The sequence below is a fragment of the Nerophis ophidion genome, linkage group LG19 (genome assembly GCF_033978795.1).
Source record: "Nerophis ophidion isolate RoL-2023_Sa linkage group LG19, RoL_Noph_v1.0, whole genome shotgun sequence".
NCBI classification, from domain to species: domain Eukaryota; kingdom Metazoa; phylum Chordata; class Actinopteri; order Syngnathiformes; family Syngnathidae; genus Nerophis; species Nerophis ophidion.
The window spans coordinates 20719553-20742620 of NC_084629.1; the positions used below are offsets into that span (position 1 = coordinate 20719553).

The following is a 23068-nucleotide window of genomic DNA, read 5'->3' on the forward strand; positions in this document are numbered from 1 at the left end:
TTGGTGTATGCTGAGAGCTCAAGTAGTGTTAAAAGCATACGAAATTTGAACGTGATCGGATTAAAACTGTCACCTGTGTTCTGCGAACAAAACAAAATCAGACACTAAAAAAAGTACTGGGATATCTTATCAAAACATTTAAAAACTAGTTGAAGTTTGACACTTTCATGCGGATGCCGAGAGGGTGCTAACTTTCCAAAGGTTTGTAAGCATTATTTCCTACGGATTTTAGTGCATAATGACAAACTTATGTATGTAACACACACAAATTAGCTTTGTGCATGTTAATGTACAATATATATAAATACATATATTCATACATATATAAAAGTAAATAACTAAATATATGTATATATAAGGGACAAAGGGTAGAAGATGGATGGATATATGTATATATATACATATATATACACATACACATACATATATATATATATATATATATATATATATATATATATATATATATATATATATATATATATATATATATATATATCTGTCTTGATTGGATTATCCAGAGAATAGTGCTCGATACCGTGGTAGAGCGCAATATGTAGGTGTGGGAAAAAAATCACAAGATTACTTCATCTCTACAGATCTGTTTCATGAGGGGTTCCCTCAATCATCAGGAGATTTTAATGGAAGCATTCACATACAATGGTTTATATAGGGCACAGAGTGGGTGGGTACAAGCAGGCGTAGGGGTGTGGTGATTGGCTCATGTGTTACCTAGGAGGTGTTTCCGTTTGTGGCGGCATGTTGAAATGATTTCACTGCGCTTGTTGAGGGATGATAAATCTGGATGATATATAATAAACAGTTTCTCTTTTAAGCATAGGTTGCATCTTTTATTACCACTGTTGTAAAGTGTACTGGATGTGCCCTATATAAACCATTGTATGTGAATGCTTCCATTAAAATCTCCTGATGATTGAGGGAACCCCTCATGAAACAGATCTGTAGAGATTAAGTAATCTTGTGATTTTTTTCCCACACCTACATATACATATATATATATATATATATATATATATGTATATATATATATATATATATAGACTGTAACTTCCACCAAAGTTGTGAACTTGAAGCAAACATAGCAAAACGCCGTTCCTGACCTGAGCCACGTCCTCAAAGTCGTCGTGTCGTTTCTGCAGGGCCCGAGCTCGATGAAGAGACTTTCCCACGCCGGTGTGTTTGCTGAGGAACGCCTCACCGTGGTTCTCGATCCAGTCCATCACCTGATGAGGAGAGAAGAAACGGTCACTGCTTTCCTGCCATCCTTTCACACCTTCAGTGATGATGCAGAGCCCCGACACATCCAGCAGATGGCGTCATCCTACTCAAATCATATGAGTTCAGTCTTTTGTCACGGGATTAGGGATGGTTACTTAGTCCGGTACTTTTTCGGGACTGACCCAATCCTCTACTGGACACCGATACACATAAAATCCAACGGTGAAATGTTACGGTACCTGGGTTGTGCGCAAAATCACATTGACACAAAAAAACGTAGAGCCAGGCTGCACTTTTTCAAAAATGCGCTAGCTTGATGCTAATATACATTGGCTTTGCTACTGACATGCTACTGATTAGCATTAGCGATTTTAAATGGCGATTTATACACCTCTTTAAACAATTCACATTGTGACGGTCTTAAGCCGTCGTCGCTCGGGTTCAGCAGATCACCATGGAAGGACATGCTTTTTAGCGGGTTTGACTCTTTTATTCTTTCAATAATTGTGTCTTGTGCCGGGTTGCTTTTCAGCCTTTCCGTCCGCTGCTCGCTCCTCGCTCTCCTTCAGTCGGCTGCGTCGTTGTCGTGCGCTCCGTCTCTCCTTTCCGTCTCTCTCCGATCGCTCTTCATCCGCTCCTGCAGGCTCTCCAACTCCTCCCTTGATCTCTCCTCCTTCTCCCCTTTTACACAGCAGGAGGAGATGAATTAACTGTGTGCAGGTGTGTGTGCCACGCACCTGAGTCAAATTGTGGCGGCGGCGCTGGCGGAAAGCCCCGCCTCTCTGCTCCGCCGCATCCTCCGCCTTCTTGCCGTCATCTTGGGCAGGGCAGCATGCCCCACATTTATTGACACACACAATAGTAACGAAAATTGGTAGCGTTGAGTACCGGCACCGAGTCCAAGGTACCGGGAATTGGTACCGTAGGATACCCATCCTAAGCGTAAAGTCCTTTGTGTCTGACTGTGTCCTCTCTCCAAATCTTGTTTACGTTTCCACGATTGCGCAACACTGTTGATCTACTTCTACATCGATGCGCTTGCTAGGTAGCTAGTTCGCGAAGTTATGGAGATTTTTCAGAATTTCGGGATGAGGGTTATTAGTGAGTCAAGTCCGCAGGGGAAGAATTGCTGAAAATAGTTCAAATCCCCCCCCAAAAATGGCACCTGAAAACCAAAATTATATGTATGACATGGCAGCAGCACATCCGCAAGGAACAAACTGCAGAACAGCCACCCAGACTGACAGAATGGAGGCCGTTTAAGTTTGAAGGTCATGTCAGGAACATGATTGTGAAATTAAAAGATGCTAAAAGGAGTCTTGTCCCCTTGTGAAGACGCTTCTGTGGCGCTGAGGTGCGTTTATGATGCGCAAAGTTCAAAGCTGCCAGAGAAAACTGCACACCTCATATCATCCCCATCCACCCCTTTGGGCTGAGATTTATTCCACCTTGGCGGTGTGCGGCACTTTCCGTGCGCACGTCTCCTCTTCCACGCCGCCATCCATCGAGTGCTTAGGCGGCGTCTCCAAGGCCTTGTAGTCGCCGATACATGACGGATATGTTTGGCCAGCGACTGCCGTTGAATTTATGACCATGTGATCTTTTTTTCACTTTGTCCTTCCACTCTCTTTGTCTCCCCGTCTCCTGGGTCACATAAGACCTTCAATGTAGACTGGATAGACCAAAGGTCCTTCTCCTGGGTTACATAAGACCTTAGATGTGGACTGAATAGATCGAAAGTCCTTCTCCTATGTTACATAAGACCTTAGATGTGAACTGGATGGACCAAAAGTCCACCTCCTGGGTCACATAAGACCTTTGATGTGGTCTGGATGGACCAAAAGTCCTTCTCCTATACACAAGACTTTAGATGTGGATTGGATGGACCAAAAGTCCTTCTCCTGGGTCACATAAGATATTCGATGTCGACTCAATGGACCAAAAGTCCTTCTCCTGGGTCACATAAGACCTTCAATGTGGACTAGATGGACCAGAAGTCCTTCTCCTGGGTCACATAAGACCTGAAGTGTGGACTGAATGGACCAAAAGTCCGCCTCCTGGTTCACATAAGACCTTAGATGTGAACTGAATGGACCAAAAGTCCACCTCCTGCGTCACATAAGACTTTAGATGTGGATTGAATGGACCAAAAGTCCTTTTCATGTGTAACATAAGACCTTCAATGTGGACTAGATGAGCCAAAAGATTGTCTCCTGGGTCACATAAGACTTCGGATGTGGACCTGATGGACCAAAAGTCTTTCTCTTGGGTCACATAAGACCTTAGATGTGGACTGGATGGACCTAAAGTGCTTCTCTTGGGTCACATAAGAGCTGAGATGTGGACTGGATGGACCGAAAGTCCTCCTCCTGGGTCACAAAAGACCTTCGAGGTGGACTTGATGGACCAAAAGTTCTTCTCCTGGGTCACATAAGACCTTATATGTGGACTGGATGGACCAAAAGTCCTTCCCCTAAAATCTAAATTAAGATTAAAAATAAAATTATATTATAATGAATTAGGCCCCGCGATGAGGTAGCGACTTGTCCAGGGTGTACGCCGCCTTGCGCCCGATTGTAGCTGAAATAGGCACTAGCACCCCTTGCTACCCCAAAAGGGTATAAGCGGTAGGAAATGGATGGATGGATATATTGAATTAATTTAAATTAGTTTAGGTTGATTACATTGAATTGAGTTAGATTAAATTACAAATATTGGTAAATAAAACCAGACTTTAAATTTAATTCAGGATTAAAAATATTGATCAACATCAATAATAATAAAGACAATATGAGAGAAATTGAGAACAAATACTGTATTGATGTTTTACTTCTTTTACACCACACATACTTCACAGCAGACCCTAGATAGCAGTAAGAACACACACTCAGACATCATTTTTTTGAGTTCTAACTATTAATATTAACAGTGATAACTATTAATATTAACAGTCATCATCACTATTAATATTAAGAGTTATGATAACTATTAATATTAACAGTGATAATGACTATTAGTATTAACAGTTATAATAACTATTAATATTAACAGTGACAATTACTATTAATATTAACAGGGATAATCACTATTAATATTGACAGTGATAACTATTAATATTAACAGGATATAAACCATTAATATTAACAGTGATAATACCTTTTAATATTAACATTTATAATAACTATAATATTAACAGTGATAATAACTATTAATAACAACAGTACAACCCGCCTACCGCCCGAATGCAGCTGAGATAGGCTCCAGCACCACCCACGACTCCAAAAGGAACAAGCGGTAGAAAATGGATGGATGGATAATAACAGTGATAATGACTATTAATATCAACAGTGATAATAAGTATTAATATTAACAGCTAAATTTACTATTAAGATTAACAGTTCGAATACATATTAATATTAACAGTTATAATAACTATTAATATTAACAGTGATATAAACTATTAACAGTGATAATAACTATTAATATTAACAGTGATGAAGTGTGAATTATATTTATTTAGCGCTTTTCTCTAGTGACTCAAAGCACTTTACATAGTGAAACCCAATGTCTAAGTTACACTTTTAAACCAGTGTGGGTGGCACTGGGAGCAGGTGGGTAAAGTGTCTTGCCCAAGGACACAACGGCAGTGACTAGGATGGCGGAAGCGGGAATCGAACCTGCAACCCTCAAATTGCTGACACGGCTGCTCTACCAACCGAGCTATACCGCCCCAGAGAACAGTGATAATAACTATTATTATTAACAGTTATAATAAATATTCATATTAACAGTGATAACTATTAATAATAAGAGTAATAATAAATATTCATCGTAACACTGATAAATGATAAATGGGTTGTATTTGTATAGCGCTTTTCTACCTTCAAGGTACTCAAAGCGCTTTGACACTACTTCCACATTTACCCATTCACACACACATTCACACACTGATGGAGGGAGCTGCCATGCAAGGCGCCAACCAGCACCCATCAGGACCAAGGGTGAAGTGTCTTGCTCAGGACACAACGGACGTGACGAGGTTGGTACTAGGTGGGAATTGAACCAGGGACGCTCGGGTTGCGCACAGCCACTCTCCCCACTGCGCCACGCCGTCCCTAAGAACTATTCATATTTACAGTTATAATAGCTATTCATATTAACAGAGATTATAACTATTAATATTAACAGTGATGATAACTATTAATAATAACAGTGATGATAACTTAATCGTAACAGTGATAATAACTTAATATTTACAGTGATAATAACTGTGGATATTAACAATGATAATAACTAATTATATTAACAGTTATAATAACTATTCATATTAACAGTGATGATAACTTAATATAAACAGTGATAATAACTATTAATAATAACAGGGATAATAGCTATCAATTGTAACAGTGATAATAAGTATTGATATTAACAGTTAAATTTACTATTAAGATTAACAGTTCGAATAAATATTGATATTAACAGTTATAATAACTATTAATATTAACAGTGATATCAACTATTAATATTAACAGTGATAATAACTATTAATAGTAACAGTGATAATAACTATTCATATTTACAGTTATAATAGCTATTCATATTAACAGAGATTATAACTATTACTATTAACAGTGATGATAACTATTAATAATAACAGTGATGATAACTTTTAATCGTAACAGTGATAATAACTATTAATAGTAACAGTGATAATAACTATTCATATTTACAGTTATAATAGCTATTCATATTAACAGAGATTATAACTATTACTATTAACAGTGATGATAACTATTAATAATAACAGTGATGATAACTTTTAATCGTAACAGTGATAATAACTTAATATTTACAGTGATAATAACTGTTGATATTAACAATGATAACAACTAATTATATTAACAGTTATAATAACTATTCATATTAACAGTGATGATAACTATTAGTACAAACAGTGATAATAACTACTAATAATAACAGTGATAATAGCTATTAATCGTAACAGTGATTATAACTATTAATATTAACAATGATAATAACTATTCATATTAACAGTTATAATAACTATTCATATTAACAGTGAAGATAACTATTAATATTAACAGGGATGATAACTATTAATATTAATAGTGATGATAACTACTAATATTAACAGTTTTGATAACTATTAATATTAAAAGTGATAATGACTTTTGGTGTTCTGTCATCCTCACATTCTCCATTTTTATTTTGTTTGCTTGACCATCTTAAACATTAATTGTTCTTCCAACACATTTACACGCACACTTTAGGACCATTTGGGGACAAGGCAACTTCCTGTAGAGGCTTCTCATGGGTTAACATGCATAACAGTTATAGCGCCACCTGTTGCTCTGGCACGTGTTTCTGTGTGGATTGGTGCTTTTTGAGGAGTTTGAGGAGGATTTGTTTTTATTTTAACCTACAGCAAGTGTGTAAGTGTACGTGTGTGATGTGATGTGAATTATATTTATATAGCGCTTTTCTCTAGTGACTCAAAGCGCTTTACATAGTGAAACCCAATATCTAAGTTACATTTAAACCAGTGTGGGTGGCACTGGGAGCAGGTGGGTAAAGTGTCTTGCCCAAGGACACAACGGCAGTTTTGTGTGTGTGTGTGTGTGTGTGTGTGTGTGTGTGTGTGTGTGTGTGTGTGTGTGTGCTTGTGTGTGTGGGTGTGTTTTACCTGCTGGACGTCCTGCTGGAAGACACACAGCTGCAGTCTCTGGTGCAGGCGGACTTTTCGGTGCTGCCAAATGTTCTCCAGACGACGCTGATGGTGGAGCACTTCATGAACCACATCCAGGATACAGTGGACCTAAACAAGGTTTTAGGAAAATTAAAACAAAATAAAATACATAAATTACAAAATACAATTAAATATATAGTATTAATAAACATCTTGTAATAAATAAATGTCAATAGTTAAATAAAATCAAATAAATAATTACAAAATAATTATAATACACTATATAAAAGTATAAAAATTAGATGATAATAATTATAATAATTTTAATAACAATGATCAAATCAAAAAGACAATTGACTAAATTAGAAATAATTATTTTCTTTTTTGGGCTTTTATAAATTATTATGAATATATACAGTACGGTACACTTTTTTAGTCACTTTGCAGAATTACAAACAAAATCTCCTAATCTCCAAAATCGCCTAAAAAAAATAGACATACAGATTTGTTATTAATTAGTCAGCAAATGATTGAAGGAAAAAAAAATAGATATCCCATAATAAAATACAAAAAATAAAAATATACTTTAAAATACTTATATTATATGTCATTATGTTAATCATAAAATTCTCATAATAATTATATAAATAATAAAAAATAAATATTATATATAACAATAGTGTATATTTCATATTAATATTAAATATACACTATTGCAACTATGCATATTTTTAATTAGGTTTTTTTTTGCACGGATATTGTCTCGTGATTTATTGAATACCATTCATTCATTCATTCATTCATTTTCTACCGCTTATTCCCTTTAATGGTAAATAAATATAAGGAGGAAGATTTCCTTAAAAAAATACATTATCATTAATACATACACTTTATTTCACCGTGGGTCACTTTGCAGGATTAGAAACAAAATGTCCTCAAGAAAAAATATAAATGAAACACAAATACACACACATATATACATGTATATGTATACATGTATATGTATACATATACATGTATATATATATATATTTATATATATATATATATATATATATATATACATATACAGTATACATGTATATGTATATATATATATATATATATATATATATATATATATATATATATATGTATTATAAATAAACATCTTATAACAAATAAACGACAACAATAAAATCAATTAAGAAACATTTTAAAAATATATATATTAATTAATTATTATATAAAGGTATAATAATGATATGTTAGTAATGATATAATTCAATCAATCAATCAATGTTTACTTATATAGCCCTAAATCACTAGTGTCTCAAAGGGCTGCACAAACCACAACACAAATAATTTTAATAGTAATAAAATAAATAATTATATTGCAGCTATGAAAATTAGTGTTTACTTTTTAGGGTTTTTAGATACATATAAGTAAGAACATTTCCTTTAAAAAAAATACATTATTATTAATATATACACTTTATTTCACTTCTTGTCACTTTGCATGATGAAAAACAATCTCAAGAAAAAAAATTAAATGTGTGTGTGTGTGTGTGTGTGTGCGTGTGTGTGTAGTATGAATAAACATGTTATAATACATAAAAGGCATTGATAAAATAAATTAAGTGAAATAATTTACGTAATAATCATAATACATTTTATAAAAGTATAATAATTATATGATTCTAATTATAAAATTATTATAAACGTGCTGTTTCACACTATTCTTTCAACTGTACCGGTATGTCTATCTTGTGTGCTATTGTGTGCTTAGCTGATGTGATGCTGCTAACTCGTAGTAGTCCATACCTTGGAAAATTTACACCCAAGCCCGTGCAATCTAATGCTTGTTTTTTGGTGATACCGGACTGATATCGGTATGGGATCGAGACACCCCGAGTGGTATTTCCTCTGAAAGTGCAGAAGAAGAGTCACTCACTGCTTTTGAGTAATTGGCAGTGGCCGTCAGGGACTCCGAGTTGCCGGGACTGAGGGGCCTTTGCAGGACGTCCAGGAGGGTTTTCCCGTCTTGACTCACCTGGAAGTCAGGGAGAGAAAATCAGAACGAGTTGAAGGGGTCTATTCGGCGCTCTGGCAGCAGCGGAACGGGAAATGGACTTCTTCAAGGCGTGTACCTCGGCGTAGGCCTGGGTGACCTGCTCGTAGAGGCTCTGATGGCGGTGGATGGCCAGCTCCAGCTCCTGCATCTCGGACGGCAGCCCGCCCTCGCTGCAGACCTTGCACCAGGCCTCCACCTCCGACAAGAACTGGAGGGAAGAAAAACTTCATTAGAGCGATTTTCTCTCTGGTTGTCTGTCGCCCTGTAGTGGCGCCTTTTTCCTCCGTCTTGTAAGTTCTTTTTCAGACTTGAATCACAATCTCCTGCCAACCTGTTCTGCCTTCTGGTGGAAAACGGACGACATGGCGAGGATGGTGGAGCGCTCATCCAGAGCGGCGGCGAAGCTCTTCCAGTCCTGGTCCAGTTGAGCCGAGATCTGTTTGATCTGCGCAGAGGCGTAGTGGCCCGCTTCCGCCAGGCGGGCGGCCACCGACATGATCCTGTTGATGTTGACGTAGGCGTTCTGCGGGGAGGCACAAACCAGTTGGGGGGCGCCAGCGGAGCAAAAGCGGGGGTTGGCGCGCGGGTTACCATGGAGTTCATGGCGAAGTGGTTGTGCTGCGTCTGCAGCTCGGCGGCGTGTTGGTACGCTCGCCCGATTTCTGTGTGGCTCTGCAGGAACAGCTCCTTGTTGTGGATGATCCAGTCGAACATCTGCACACACAGCCGCACTCGCGTTAGCCTAGCTTAGCATCAGGCATCTCCCCATAGTGGCCACATGTGGGCAGAGCTACTTCACTTTGGATTTACACATGTGGTTTGTATGTCATTGAAGGCCACACATATTTCAGATTGTATGTGTGTGTCAGTGAAGGCAACAAGTGTCAGTTTGTGTGTGTCGGTGAAGGCAACATGGGTGTCAATTTTTTGTGTGTGTCAGTGAAGGCAAAATGTGTCAGTTTTTGTGTGTCGGATTGTATGTGTGTGTCAGTGAAGGCAAGACGTGTTTTAGATTGTATTTGTGTGTCAGTGAAGGCAACATTGTCTGATTGTACGTGTGTGTCAGTGAAGGCAACACGTGTGTCTGATTCTACGTGTGTGTCAGTGAAGGCAACACGTGTGTCAGATTGTATGTGTGTGTCAGTGAAAGCAATATTGTCTGATTGTACGTGTGTGTCAGTGAAGGCAACATTTGTATCAGATTGTATGTGTGTCTCAGTGAAGGCAACACGACTGTCAGATTGTATGTGTATGTTAGTGAAGGAGGCAACTTGAGTGTCAGATTGTATGTGTAAGTCAGAGAAGGCAACATGTCTGTCAGATAGTATGTGTGTGTCAGTGAAGGCAACACAAGTGTCAGATTGTATGTGTATGTCAGTGAAGGAGGCAACACAAGTGTCGGACAGAATGTGTGTCAGTGAAGGCAACATGTGTGTCAGATTGTATGTGCGTGTCAGTGAAGGCAACATGTGTTTCAGATTGTGTGTGTGTGTGTGTGTGTGTGTGTGTGTGTGTGTGTGTGTGTCAGATTGTATGTGTGTGTCAGTGAAGGCAACACAAGTGTCAGATTGTATGTGTATGTCAGTGAAGAAGGCAACACAAGTGTCAAACAGAATGTGTGTGTCAGTGAAGGCAACATGTGTGTCAGATTGCATGTGTGTCAGTGAAGGCAACACATGTTTCAGATTGTGTGTGTGTGTGTCAGTGAAGGCAAGAGATGTGTCAGATTGTATGTGTGTGTCAGTGTAGGCAACATTGTCTGATTATATGTGTGTGTCAGTGAAGGCAACACGTGCGTCAGATTTTATGTGTGTGTCAGAGAAGGCAATATTGTCTGATTGTACGTGTGTGTCAGTGAAGGCAACATGTGTGTCAGGTTGTATGTGTGTGTCAGTGAAGGCAACACGTGTTTCAGATTGTGTGTGTGTGTGTGTGTGTGTGTGTGTGTGTGTCAGATTGTATGTGTGTGTCAGTGAAGGAAAGAGATGTGTCAGATTGTATGTGTGTGTGTGTCAGTGCAGGCATCATTGTCTGATAATATGTGTGTGTCAGTGAAGGCAACACATGTGTCAGATTGTATGTGTGTGTCAGAGAAGGCAATATTGTCTGATTGTACGTGTGTGTCAGTGAAGGCAACATGTGTGTCAGATTGTATGTGTATGTCAGTGAAGGCAACACGAGTGTCAGATTGTGTGTGTGTGCGTGTCAGATTGTATGTGTGTGTCAGTGAAGGCAAGACGTGTCAGATTGTATGTGTGTGTCAGTGTAGGCAACATTGTCTGATTATATGTGTGTGTCAGTGAAGGCAACACGTGCATCAGATTGTATGTGTGTCAGAGAAGGCAACACGTGCATCAGATTGTATGTGTGTGTCAGAGAAGGCAATATTGTCTAAATGTACGTGTGTGTCAGTGAAGGCAACATGTGTATCAGATTGTATGTGAGTGTCAGAGAAGGCAATTTTGTCTGATTGTACGTGTGTGTCAGTGAAGGCAACATGTGTGTCAGATTGTATGTGTGTGTCAGTGAAGGCAACACGTGTTTCAGATTGCGTGTGTGTGTGTGTGTGTGTGTGTGTGTCAGATTGTATGTGTGTGTCAGAGAAGGCAATATTGTCTGATTGTACGTGTGTGTCAGTGAAGGCAACATGTGTATCAGATTGGATGTGAGTGTCAGAGAAGGCAATATTGTCTGATTGTGTGTGTGTCAGTGAAGGCAACATGTGTGTTAGATTGTATGTGTGTGTCAGTGAAGGCAAGACATGTGTCAGATTGTATGTGTGTGTCAGTGTAGGCAACATTGTCTGATTATATGTGTGTGTCAGTGAAGGCAACACGTGCGTCAGATTGTATGTGTGTGTCAGTGAAGGCCAGACGTGTTTTAGATTGTATTTGTGTGTCAGTGAAGGCAACATTGTCTGATTGTACGTGTGTGTCAGTGAAGGCAACACGTGTGTCTGATTCTACGTGTGTGTCAGTGAAGGCAACACATGTGTCAGATTGTATGTGTGTGTCAGTGAAGGCAATATTGTCTGATTGTACGTGTGTGTCAGTGAAGGCAACATTTGTATCAGATTGTATGTGTGTCTCTGTGAAGGCAACACGACTGTCAGATTGTATGTGTATGTTAGTGAAGGAGGCAACTTGAGTGTCAGATTGTATGTGTAAGTTAGAGAAGGCAACATGTCTGTCAGATAGTATGTGTGTGTCAGTGAAGGCAACACGAGTGTCAGATTGTATGTGTATGTCAGTGAAGGAGGCAACACAAGTGTCGGACAGAATGTGTGTCAGTGAAGGCAACATGTGTGTCAGATTGTATGTGCGTGTCAGTGAAGGCAACACGTGTTTCAGATTGTGCGTGTGTGTGTGTGTGTGTGTCAGATTGTATGTGTGTGTCAGTGAAGGCAACACAAGTGTCAGATTGTATGTGTATGTCAGTGAAGAAGGCAACACAAGTGTCAGACAGAATGTGTGTCAGTGAAGGCAACATGTGTGTCAGATTGTATGTGTGTCAGTGAAGGCAACACATGTTTCAGATTGTGTGTGTGTGTGTGTGTGTGTGTGTGTGTGTCAGATTTCATGTGTGTGTCAGTGAAGGCAAGAGATGTGTCAGATTGTATGTGTGTCAGTGTAGGCAACGTTGTCTGATTATATGTGTGTCAGTGAAGGCAACACGTGCGTCAGATTTTATGTGTGTGTCAGAGACGGCAATATTTTCTGATTGTACGTGTGTGTCAGTGAAGGCAACATGTGTGTCAGATTGTATGTGTGTCAGTGAAGGCAACACGTGTTTCAGATTTTGTGTGTGTCAGATTGTATGTGTGTGTCAGTGAAGGCAAGAGATGTGTCAGATTGTATGTGTGTGTGTCAGTGTAGGCAACATTGTCTGATAATATGTGTGTGTCAGTGAAGGCAACACGTGCGTCAGATTGTATGTGTGTCAGAGAAGGCAATATTTTCTGATTGTACGTGTGTGTCAGTGAAGGCAACATGTGTGTCAGATTGTATGTGTATGTCAGTGAAGGCAACACGAGTGTCAGATTGTGTGTGTGTGTGTGTCAGATTGTATATGTGTGTCAGTGAAGGCAAGACGTGTCAGATTGTATGTGTGTGTCAGTGTAGGCAGCATTGTCTGATTATATGTGTGTGTCAGTGAAGGCAACACGTGCATCAGATTGTATGTGTGTGTCAGAGAAGGCAATATTGTCTAAATGTACGTGTGTGTCAGTGAAGGCAACACGTGTTTCAGATTGTATGTGAGTGTCAGAGAAGGCAATATTGTCTGATTGTACGTGTGTGTCAGTGAAGGCAACATGTGTATCAGATTGTATGTGAGTGTCAGTGAAGGCAAGACATGTTTTGGATTGTATGTGTGTCAGTGAAGGCAACACAAGTGTCAGACAGTATGTGTGTGTCAGTGAAGGCAACACAAGTGTCAGACAGTATGTGTGTGTGTGTGTGTGTGTGTGTGTGTGTGTGTGTGTGTGTGTGTGTGTGTGTGTGTGTGTGTGTGTGTGTGTGTCAGATTGTGTGTGTGTGTCAGTGAAGGCAAGACGTGTCAGATTATATGTGTGTGTCAGTGAAGGCAACACGTGCGTCAGATTGTATATGTGTGTCAGAGAAGGCAATATTGTCTGATTGTACGTGTGTGTCAGTGAAGGCAACATGTGTATCAGATTGTATGTGAGTGTCAGAGAAGGCAATATTGTCTGATTGTGTGTGTGTCAGTGAAGGCAACATGTGTGTCAGATTGTATGTGTGTGTCAGTGAAGGCAACACGTGTTTCAGATTGTGTGTGTGTGTGTGTCTGTCAGTTTGTATGTGTGTGTCAGTGAAGGCAAGACATGTGTCGGATTGTATGTGTGTGTCAGTGAAGGCAAGACATGTGTCAGAGTGTATGTGTGTGTCAGTGTAGGCAACATTGTCTGATTATATGTGTGTGTGTCAGTGAAGGCAACACGTGCGTCAGATTGTATGTGTGTGTCAGAGAAGGCAATATTGTCTGATTGTACGTGTGTATCAGTGAAGGCAACATGTGTATCAGATTGTATGTGAGTGTCAGTGAAGAAAACACATGTTTTGGATTGTATGTGTGTCAGTGAAGGCAACACAAGTGTCAGACAGTATGTGTGTGTCAGTGAAGGCAACACAAGTGTCAGACAGTATGTGTGTGTCAGTGAAGGCAACATTGTCTGATTGGTTGCAGCTCCACCTTCATACTTTCCTTCACAGAGGAGATGTTGGACAAGATGATAAATGGAAGCTGCAGCTAACAGCGTTGCGTCACATGACGATAGCGCAGATGTTGTCCTTTAGGTCACATGACAGCGGGCACTTGATCGCCACAAAGATATTTGGATGGACGCTGCTCACCTTCTCTGCGTCCTGCTCAAAGAGGCGCAGCTGGAAGCACTGGTCCAGCTTCAGCTTCCTGACGTGCCAGGTCTGGTGGAGATGTTGCCTGGTGGAGTGCAGCTTGTCCAGCAGACTGGCCACCTGAGAAGACACCCCGCTTAGCTGCTCTGTCTTCTCCCTACTGGTCTCTGCTTCCAAGCTCTCCTTTACCTTAGGCACCAGACTCTGGAAGTCAGAAGCGCCAGAGATGGAGCTCCTCCCCGAGTAGCCGTCGCTGCATCGGATGCACTGCAGCAGGCGCTGGCCTTCCCGGTCCAGCTCCTCCACTGGAGCCTTCAGCACCTTCAGCGGGAACAGGAGACATCACGCTGACACTCTGCACACCAGCTGGTCTCATCTCTGACGACCAAGCCATCATCCTTCACCTCCAGATGGCCCTCACCTTTTTCTTCAGCTGAGTGTGTTCTTCTATCAGCCCCCGAGATCCTTCAACGTCAGACGGGAAGTCCTTCTTGGACAGAACTTCCTGTCACACCAAACAACACATGTTTAATCCAAGCAGCAAATAATACAACTTCTGGAGTCAAACACCTCATTCATCCTTTCATTATTCATCCTTTCAGCCTTGGATTCAGACATTACACATCAATTCATTCATCCTTCCATCCATTGTTGGATTCATACATCCTTCCATCCACTGTTGGATTCATACATCAGGTCATTTATCCATTCATCCTTCCATCCATTGTTGGATTCATACATCAAGTCATTCATCCTTCAACTGTTGGATTCATACATCAAGTCATTCATCCATTCATCCTTCCATTCCATTGTTGGATTAATACATCAAGTCATTCATCCTTCCATCCACTGTTGGATTCATACATCATGTCATTCATCCATTCATCCTTCCACCCACTGTTGGATTCACACATCAAGTCATTCACCCTTCCATCCATTGTTGGATTCATACATCAAGTCATTCACCCATTCATCCTTCCATCCACTATTGGATTCATACATCAAATAATTCATCCATTCATCTTTCCATCCACTGTTGGATTCATCCAATCATTGTTGAATTCATACATCAAGTCATTCATCCATCCAGTGTTGGATTCATACATCAAGTTCTTCATCCATTCATTTATCCATCCTTTTTTGGATTCATTCATCCATCCTTTGTTAGATTCATACATCAAATCATTCATCCTTCAAACTCTTATTGGATTCATACATCAAGTCATTCATCAATACATCCTTCCATCCATTGTTGGATTCATACATCAAGTCATTTATCCATCCATCCTTCCACCCATTGTTGGATTCATACATCAAATCATTCATCCTTTCATCCTTCCATCCAATGTTGGATTCATACATCAAGTCATTCATCCTTCCAATGTTCGATTCATATATCAAGTCATTTATCCATGTATCCTTCCATCCATTGTTGGATTCATACATCAAGTCATTTATCCTTTCATCCTTCCATCCAATGTTGGATTCATACATCAAGTCATTCATCCTTCAACTGTTGGATTCATACATCAAGTCATTTATCCATCCATCCATCCTTCCACCCATTGTTGGATTCATACATCAAATCATTAATCCTTTCATCCTTCCATCTAATGTTGGATTCATACATCAAGTCATTCATCCTTCCAATGTTCGATTCATATATCAAGTCATTTATCCATTTATCCTTCCATCCATTGTTGGATTCATACATCAAGTCATTTATCCTTTCATCCTTCCATCCAATGTTGGATTCATACATCAAGTCATTCATCCTTCAACTGTTGGATTCATACATCAAGTCATTTATCCATCCATCCTTCCACCCATTGTTGGATTCATACATCAAATCATTCATCCTTTCATCCTTCCATCCAATGTTGGATTCATACATCAAGTCATTAATCCTTCCAATGTTCGATTCATATTTCAAGTCCTTTATCCATTTATCCTTCCACCCATTGTTGGATTCATACATCAAATCATTCATCCTTTCATCCTTCCATCCAATGTTGGATTCATACATCAAGTCATTCATCCTTCCAATGTTCGATTCATATATCAAGTCATTTATCCATTTATCCTTCCATTCCATTGTTGGATTAATACATCAAGTCATTCATCCTTCCATCCACTGTTGGATTCAGACATCATGTCATTCATCCTTCCACCCACTGTTGGATTCACACATCAAGTCATTTACCCTTCCATCCATTATTGGATTCATACATCAATTCATTCACCCATTCATCCTAGAATCCACTATTGGATTCATACATCAAATCATTCATCCATTAATCTTTCCATCTATTGTTGGATACATCCAATCATTGTTGTATTCATACATCAAGTTCTTCATCCATTCATCCTTTTTTAGATGTATAAATCCTTTGTTAGATTTATACATCAAATCATTCATCTTTCAAACCCTTGTTGGATTCATACATCAAGTCATTCATCAATTCATCCTTCATCCATTGTTGGATTCATACATCAAGTCATTAATCTGTGCATTTTTCCATCTATTGTGTAATTAGTTTATTAAATCATGATTCTTTCCCTCCCTTGTTGGATTACTACATCAATGCATTCATCCATTGCGAAATTAATCTATTAAAACATGAATCTGTCCATTCACCCTGCCATCCATTGTTGGATTCATACATCAAGTCATTTATCCATTCATCGTTCCAACCGTTGTTGGATTCATACATTAAGTCATCCATTAATGTATCCTTCCATCCATTGTTGGATTCATACATCAAGTCATTTATCCATTCATCCTTCCAACCGTTGTTGGATTCATACATCAAGTCATCCATTAATGTATCCTTCCATCCATTGTTGGATTCATACATCAAGTCATTTATCCATTCATCGTTCCAACCGTTGTTGGATTCATACATTAAGTCATCCATTAATGTATCCTTCCATCCATTGTTGGATTCATACATCAAGTCATTTATCCATTCATCCTTCCAACCGTTGTTGGATTCATACATCAAGTCATCCATTAATGTATCCTTCCATTCATTGTTGGATTCATACTTCAAGTAATTAATCCATCCATTGTTAGATTAATACATCAATTCATTCATCTATTCATCGTTCCATTATGAGATTCATCTATCAAAACCTGCATCCATTCACTCATCCTTCTATCCATTGTTGGATTCATTCATATTAACATTCATTCATTCCTCCAACCATTTTTGGACTAATCCATTAAAACATTTACCCATTGATCTTTACAATCATTGTGTGATTTATCCACAAAGTCATCCATCCATTCATCATTCAAACTACAGTTGGATTAATCTATTAAAACATTCATCATTCCATCCACTATTGGATTCCTCCATTAAAAAAGCATCCGCTCATCCTTCCAACTGTGGTGCAATTCATTCATCAGTTCATCCTATCATCTATTGTTGGATTCATCCTGTAATTCAACCTTCCAACCATTTTTGGATTCATTCATTCATTATTTCATGGATCTATTCACCAATTAATCCAGCCAGCCAGCGATATAATTGTTCATCCACTCATTCAACCTCATCTTCCTCAATCTGTAGAAGACCCAATGAACTGATTAATATTTGGGTATATGCATGTAGCAACTACTGATGAATGAATGAGTTTTGTGGATTAAGAAAAACATTTGATGGCTTTGATTTAACAATATATAGTTCAATTCATTCATTTATCTAGTCAACCGCAGTTTATTCCAGCCACTAATTCATCCATGAAGTCATCCAATAATCAGTCCATCCATGTATCAATCACTCCATAAATCAGCTTCACCCATTCATCCATTAATGGTGTCACCTGCAGGTCCTCCAGCCTGGACAGCAGGTGAACAGCGTTGGACATGAACTCCTCCAGGGAGACTCGGAGGTCCATCCACTCCTCATGGTTGTAGTCCAAGGAGCCTTCGAAGTCGTCCGTCAGCTGTGAAGGATCCACCAGCTTGGCCAGACCTTCTACTGACACCATGCTGGTCTGGTGGGACCCAGGAACATGTCAGCTGGAGATACTGGACATACGTACGCACGCACGCACGCCCACCTCGAAGGAAAACTTGGCGCTCCCAAAGTTGGTCTTCTGCTTCTGCCAGAAGTTGTCGGGTTTAATGATGAGCGCCACGCAGATCTCCGCCGGGAAGAACTCCTGCAGGGTCTTCAGGAGAGGTTTGATCAACTCCCACTTGGAGCCGCGCATGTCGATGATGACAGTGAAGCCTCGCTTGCACACATCCTCGCTGCACACAGAACAAGAACTTGTTTGATTCTAGAACCGGGGATCCACGGAGAACCACAGACTGACAATTCAAAGGTTGCGTGTTCACCCTCAAAACCGGAGCAATATCTAGACCAGGGGTCACCCACCTTTTTGAAACCAAGATCTACTTCTTGGGTACTGATTAATGCGAAGGGCTACCAGTTTGATACACACTTAAATAAATTGCTAGAAATAGCCAATTTGCTCAATTTACCTTTAATAAATAAATCTATATATATACATATATATATATAAAATGGGTATTTCTGTCTGTCATTCCGTTGTACATTTTTTTTCCTTTTACGGAAGGTTTTTTGTAGAAAATAAATGATGAAAAAAACACTTAATTGAACAGTCTGAAAGAGGAGAAAACAGGAAAACATAGTTTATCTTCAATTTCGACTCTTTAAAATTCAAAATTCAACTGAAAAAAAGAAGAGAAAAACTAGCTAACTCGAATCTTTTTGAAAAAATTAAAAAAATAATTTCTGGAAACTCATTAGTAAATTTTTCCTGATTAAGATTAATTTTAGAATTTTGATGTTGATGTTTTAAATAGGTTAAAATCCAATCTGCATTTTGTTAGAATATATAACAAATTGGACCAAGCTATATTTCTAACAAAGACAAATCATTATTTCTTCTAGATTTTCCAGAACAAAAATTTGAAAAGAAATTCAAAATACTTTGAAATAAGATTTAAATCTGATTCTACATATTTTAGAGATTTGCCAGAATAATTATTTTGAATTTTAATCATAAGTTTAATGAAATATTTCACAAATATACTTTGTTGAAAAAACAGAAGCTAAAATGAAGAATTAAATGAAAATGTATTTATTACTCTTTACAATTAAAAAAAAAAAATTACTTGAACATTGATTTAAATTGTCAGGAAAGAAGAGGAATGAATTTAAAAGGAAAAAAGGTGTACGTGTTTAAAAATACTAAAATGATTTTTGAGGTTGTATTTTTCCTCCAAATTGTCTTTCTGAAAGTTCTAAGAAGCAAAGTAAAAAAATAAATGAATTTATTTAAACAAGTGAAGACCAAGTCTTTCAAAAATGTTCTTGTATTTTCAAATTCTATTTGAGTTTTTTCTCTCTTAGAATTAAAAATGTTGAGCAAAGCGAGACCAGCTTGCTAGTAAATAAATACAATTTAAAAAATAGAGGCAGCTCACTGGTAAGTGCTGCTATTTGAGCTATTTTTAGAACAGACCAGCGGGCGACTCATCTGGTCCTCACGTGCGACCTGGCGCCCGCGGGCACCGAGGTGGTGACCCCTGATCTGGACTTTTTTCAAAGAACTACAAAATGCGGTTGTAGTCGAAGTTTTGTTGAAGAGCCTATACTGGACTGAAATGCTAACAGTTAGCACGCTTGTTAGATAGCGTCAAGTGACAAAAAAGATGAGCAAAATGAGCTAAGAAAGCTAGCATGCTAACAGTACTATGCTAACATACTCACAATAGCATGCTCATAGTTAGGATCACATAATACCAAAATATACCACACTAAAGTGTAACCCTGCTAAATAAGCTAAAAAAAAGCTAGCATGATAATGTTAGCATGCAAAATGCTAACTATAACGTGTTAAGTACAGAAATATATCTCTCTCTGAGGTGTGTACCTTAAAAAAATTGTTTAAAATGCTACCCTGCATCAAATACCAAAATATGACTGAGGCTTAGACCTACTAAATTAGCTCATAAAAAAAGCTAGCATACTAACATTAGCATGCTTACAGGCATCATTCCGTCACGTAACAAAATATTTGACGCTGAGGTGTATACTTGCAAAATCAGCCAAAAAAAAAGGTAGCATACTAATGTTAGCATGATAAAAAGGTATCATTCCGTCAAATGCAATATCTGAGGCTGAGGTGTATACTTGCAAAATTAGCACAAAAAAAAGCTAGCATACCAACGTTAGCATGCAAAGAGGTATCTTTCCATCAAATAAAATATTTGACGCTGACTTGTACATTTGCAAAATCAGCCAAAAAAAAAGGTAGCATACTAATGTTAGCATGATAAAAAGGTATCATTCCGTCAAATGCAATATCTGAGGCTGAGGTGTATACTTGCAAAATTAGCACAAAAAAAAGCTAGCATACCAACGTTAGCATGCAAAGAGGTATCTTTCCATCAAATAAAATATTTGACGCTGACTTGTACACTTGCAAAATTAGCCCAAAAAAATATAGTATAGTAACATTAGCATGCAAAGAGGTATTGATTCGTCGAGTAACAAGATATTTGATGCTGAGGTGAATACATGCAAAATTAGCCCAAAAAAAAGATGGCATAGTAACGTTAGCATGCTAGGAGGCATTATTCGGTTAAGTAACAAAATATTTGAAGTTGACGGGCTTTTAGCTTGGCAACCAGCACGCTCATCTCTCATGCCCGACGACCCAGGTTTGGGATCCTGGGGCATCACAAATCCAGGGACTGAACCAGACGCGAGACACTTGTATGAATGACATTATTTGAATCATTGACCGTGAAGTGAAAACGTGCCAAGTGATCGGGTCAGTTCCTGCCCTGGGACTAAAGAGGCTTGAAGTGAGTCCGTCTGTGGTTCTGCTGCCAACACTCGAGTGCTTTCATGCCCATGCAAATCTAAACTGGCTCCATCTGCTGCTTTGATTCGGCCGACACCAACCAGGACCAGCATCAAAAGCTGCCCGCTTCATCCCGCCGCCATTTGGCACCCCTGCTTGTCGCGCACCTGGGGACTGTGGACAGGTACGTGACCAGCCTCCGCAGGTCCTCCTGCTTTATTCGGTCGTGGTTGCTTCTTGCCGGGAACGTCAGGATCGGACCTCCTCGTTTGTCCCGCCCACCTGTGTACAATAATAAACAGTATCATGGTCATTATTGCAGAAACTAGTGTTTAGTGTAGCAAATATGTTTATTATTGTAAAAATTATTGTTAATTATTGTAAATATTATTTTTTATCATCACAAATATGATTGTTTGATTTTTAAAATTATACTGTTTATTTTTGTACAAATTATTGTTCATTGTTGCAAATAATACTGTATATTATTGTGAATATTATTTTTTATTACTTAAACGTATTATTGCTATTCATAAAAATAGTATTATCATTGCAGATATCAATTATTAATTTAAATAATATTGTATTTATTGCAAACACGATTGTTGATTGATGCAAATATTTTGAATTATTTGCAAATGCTTATTTTTTGCAACGCAAATATAATTTATGAATAAATATATTATTGTTTACTAATACAAAAAACATGCTATTAAATATGAACACAGTGTTAAATCTTTGCAAATATGATTTGTAAATAATACTGTTTATTTTTTGCACAAATTATATTTTATTTTTAAATATATCATTGCTGGGGATAGGTTGATTGGCAACACTAAATTGGCCCTAGTGTGTGAATGTGAGTGTGAATGTTGTCTGCCTATCTGTGTTGGCCCTGCGATGAGGTAGCGACTTGTCCAGGTTGTACCCCGCCTTCCGCCCGTTTGTAGCTGTGATAGGTGCCAGCCAGCGCCCCCCGCGACCCCAAAATGGGAATAAGTGGAAGAAAATGGATGGATGGAATATATCATTGTTTATTTTTGTAAATATATTGTTTCATACTCTTCATTATTTTAATATAACTGTTTATTGTTAAATATTGAAACAGGCCACGGGGAAGACCCAGGACACGATGGAAAGACTATGTCTCCCGGCTGGCCTGGGAACGCCTCGGGATCCCCCGGGAAGAGCTAGACGAAGTGGCTGGAGATAGGGAAGTCTGGGCTTCCCTGCTTAGGCTGCTGCCCCCGCGACCCGACCTCGGATAAGCGGAAGATGATGGATGGATGGATGGGTTATTATTATAGCAAATATCAATTATTAATTCAAATATTATTGTTAATTATTGCAAATCTTATTGATATAAATAACATTGTTTTTTATTGCAAATATTATTGATAATTCACGCCAACATGATGTTTAGTTTTTGCAAATTATATGAATTATTAATACAATATTATTGTTTATTAATGCAAAAACAATATTGATTTTTGTTACAAGTATGATTGTTAAATTTTTGCAAATATGATTGTCTTTTTTGCAAATACTGTTTATTTGTTGCCCATAATTACAATTTACTTGGCAAATATTTTTGTTTATTGATGTAAAATATTGTTTATTTTTGTAAACATGATTTTTGTAAAAATTGTTGTTCATTATTGCAATATAACTGTTTATTAAAGCAATGTTATTGTTAATAATGCAAACACTATTATTATTAAAGGTACTCATTAATAATGCAAATATTTGTGTTTATTGATGCAAATAATATTGTTTATTACCATAAATATTATTGTTTATTATTGCAACATTAATGTTGTTAAGGTAAATACTATGGTTAATATT

At 38.2% G+C, this 23068-nt stretch overlaps 1 protein-coding gene across 3 annotated transcripts in view; it reads right to left on the bottom strand.

Moving 5' to 3' along the window:
- The window catches only part of LOC133538161 (kalirin-like), a 259495-nt gene that overhangs the window by 155104 nt on the left and 81323 nt on the right, over positions 1–23068 (bottom strand). For all 3 annotated transcript variants that reach the window (XM_061879521.1, XM_061879520.1, XM_061879519.1), the window contains exons 3-14: positions 21391–21505; positions 18443–18635; positions 18203–18376; positions 14796–14879; positions 14564–14695; positions 14372–14494; positions 9591–9713; positions 9331–9522; positions 9076–9207; positions 8880–8978; positions 6944–7075; positions 1122–1244 (exon numbers count right to left, since the gene is read on the bottom strand). In XM_061879521.1, the coding sequence (XP_061735505.1) occupies positions 1122–1244; positions 6944–7075; positions 8880–8978; positions 9076–9207; positions 9331–9522; positions 9591–9713; positions 14372–14494; positions 14564–14695; positions 14796–14879; positions 18203–18376; positions 18443–18635; positions 21391–21505 (1622 nt within the window). The remainder of the gene's footprint in view (positions 1–1121; positions 1245–6943; positions 7076–8879; positions 8979–9075; positions 9208–9330; positions 9523–9590; positions 9714–14371; positions 14495–14563; positions 14696–14795; positions 14880–18202; positions 18377–18442; positions 18636–21390; positions 21506–23068) is intronic.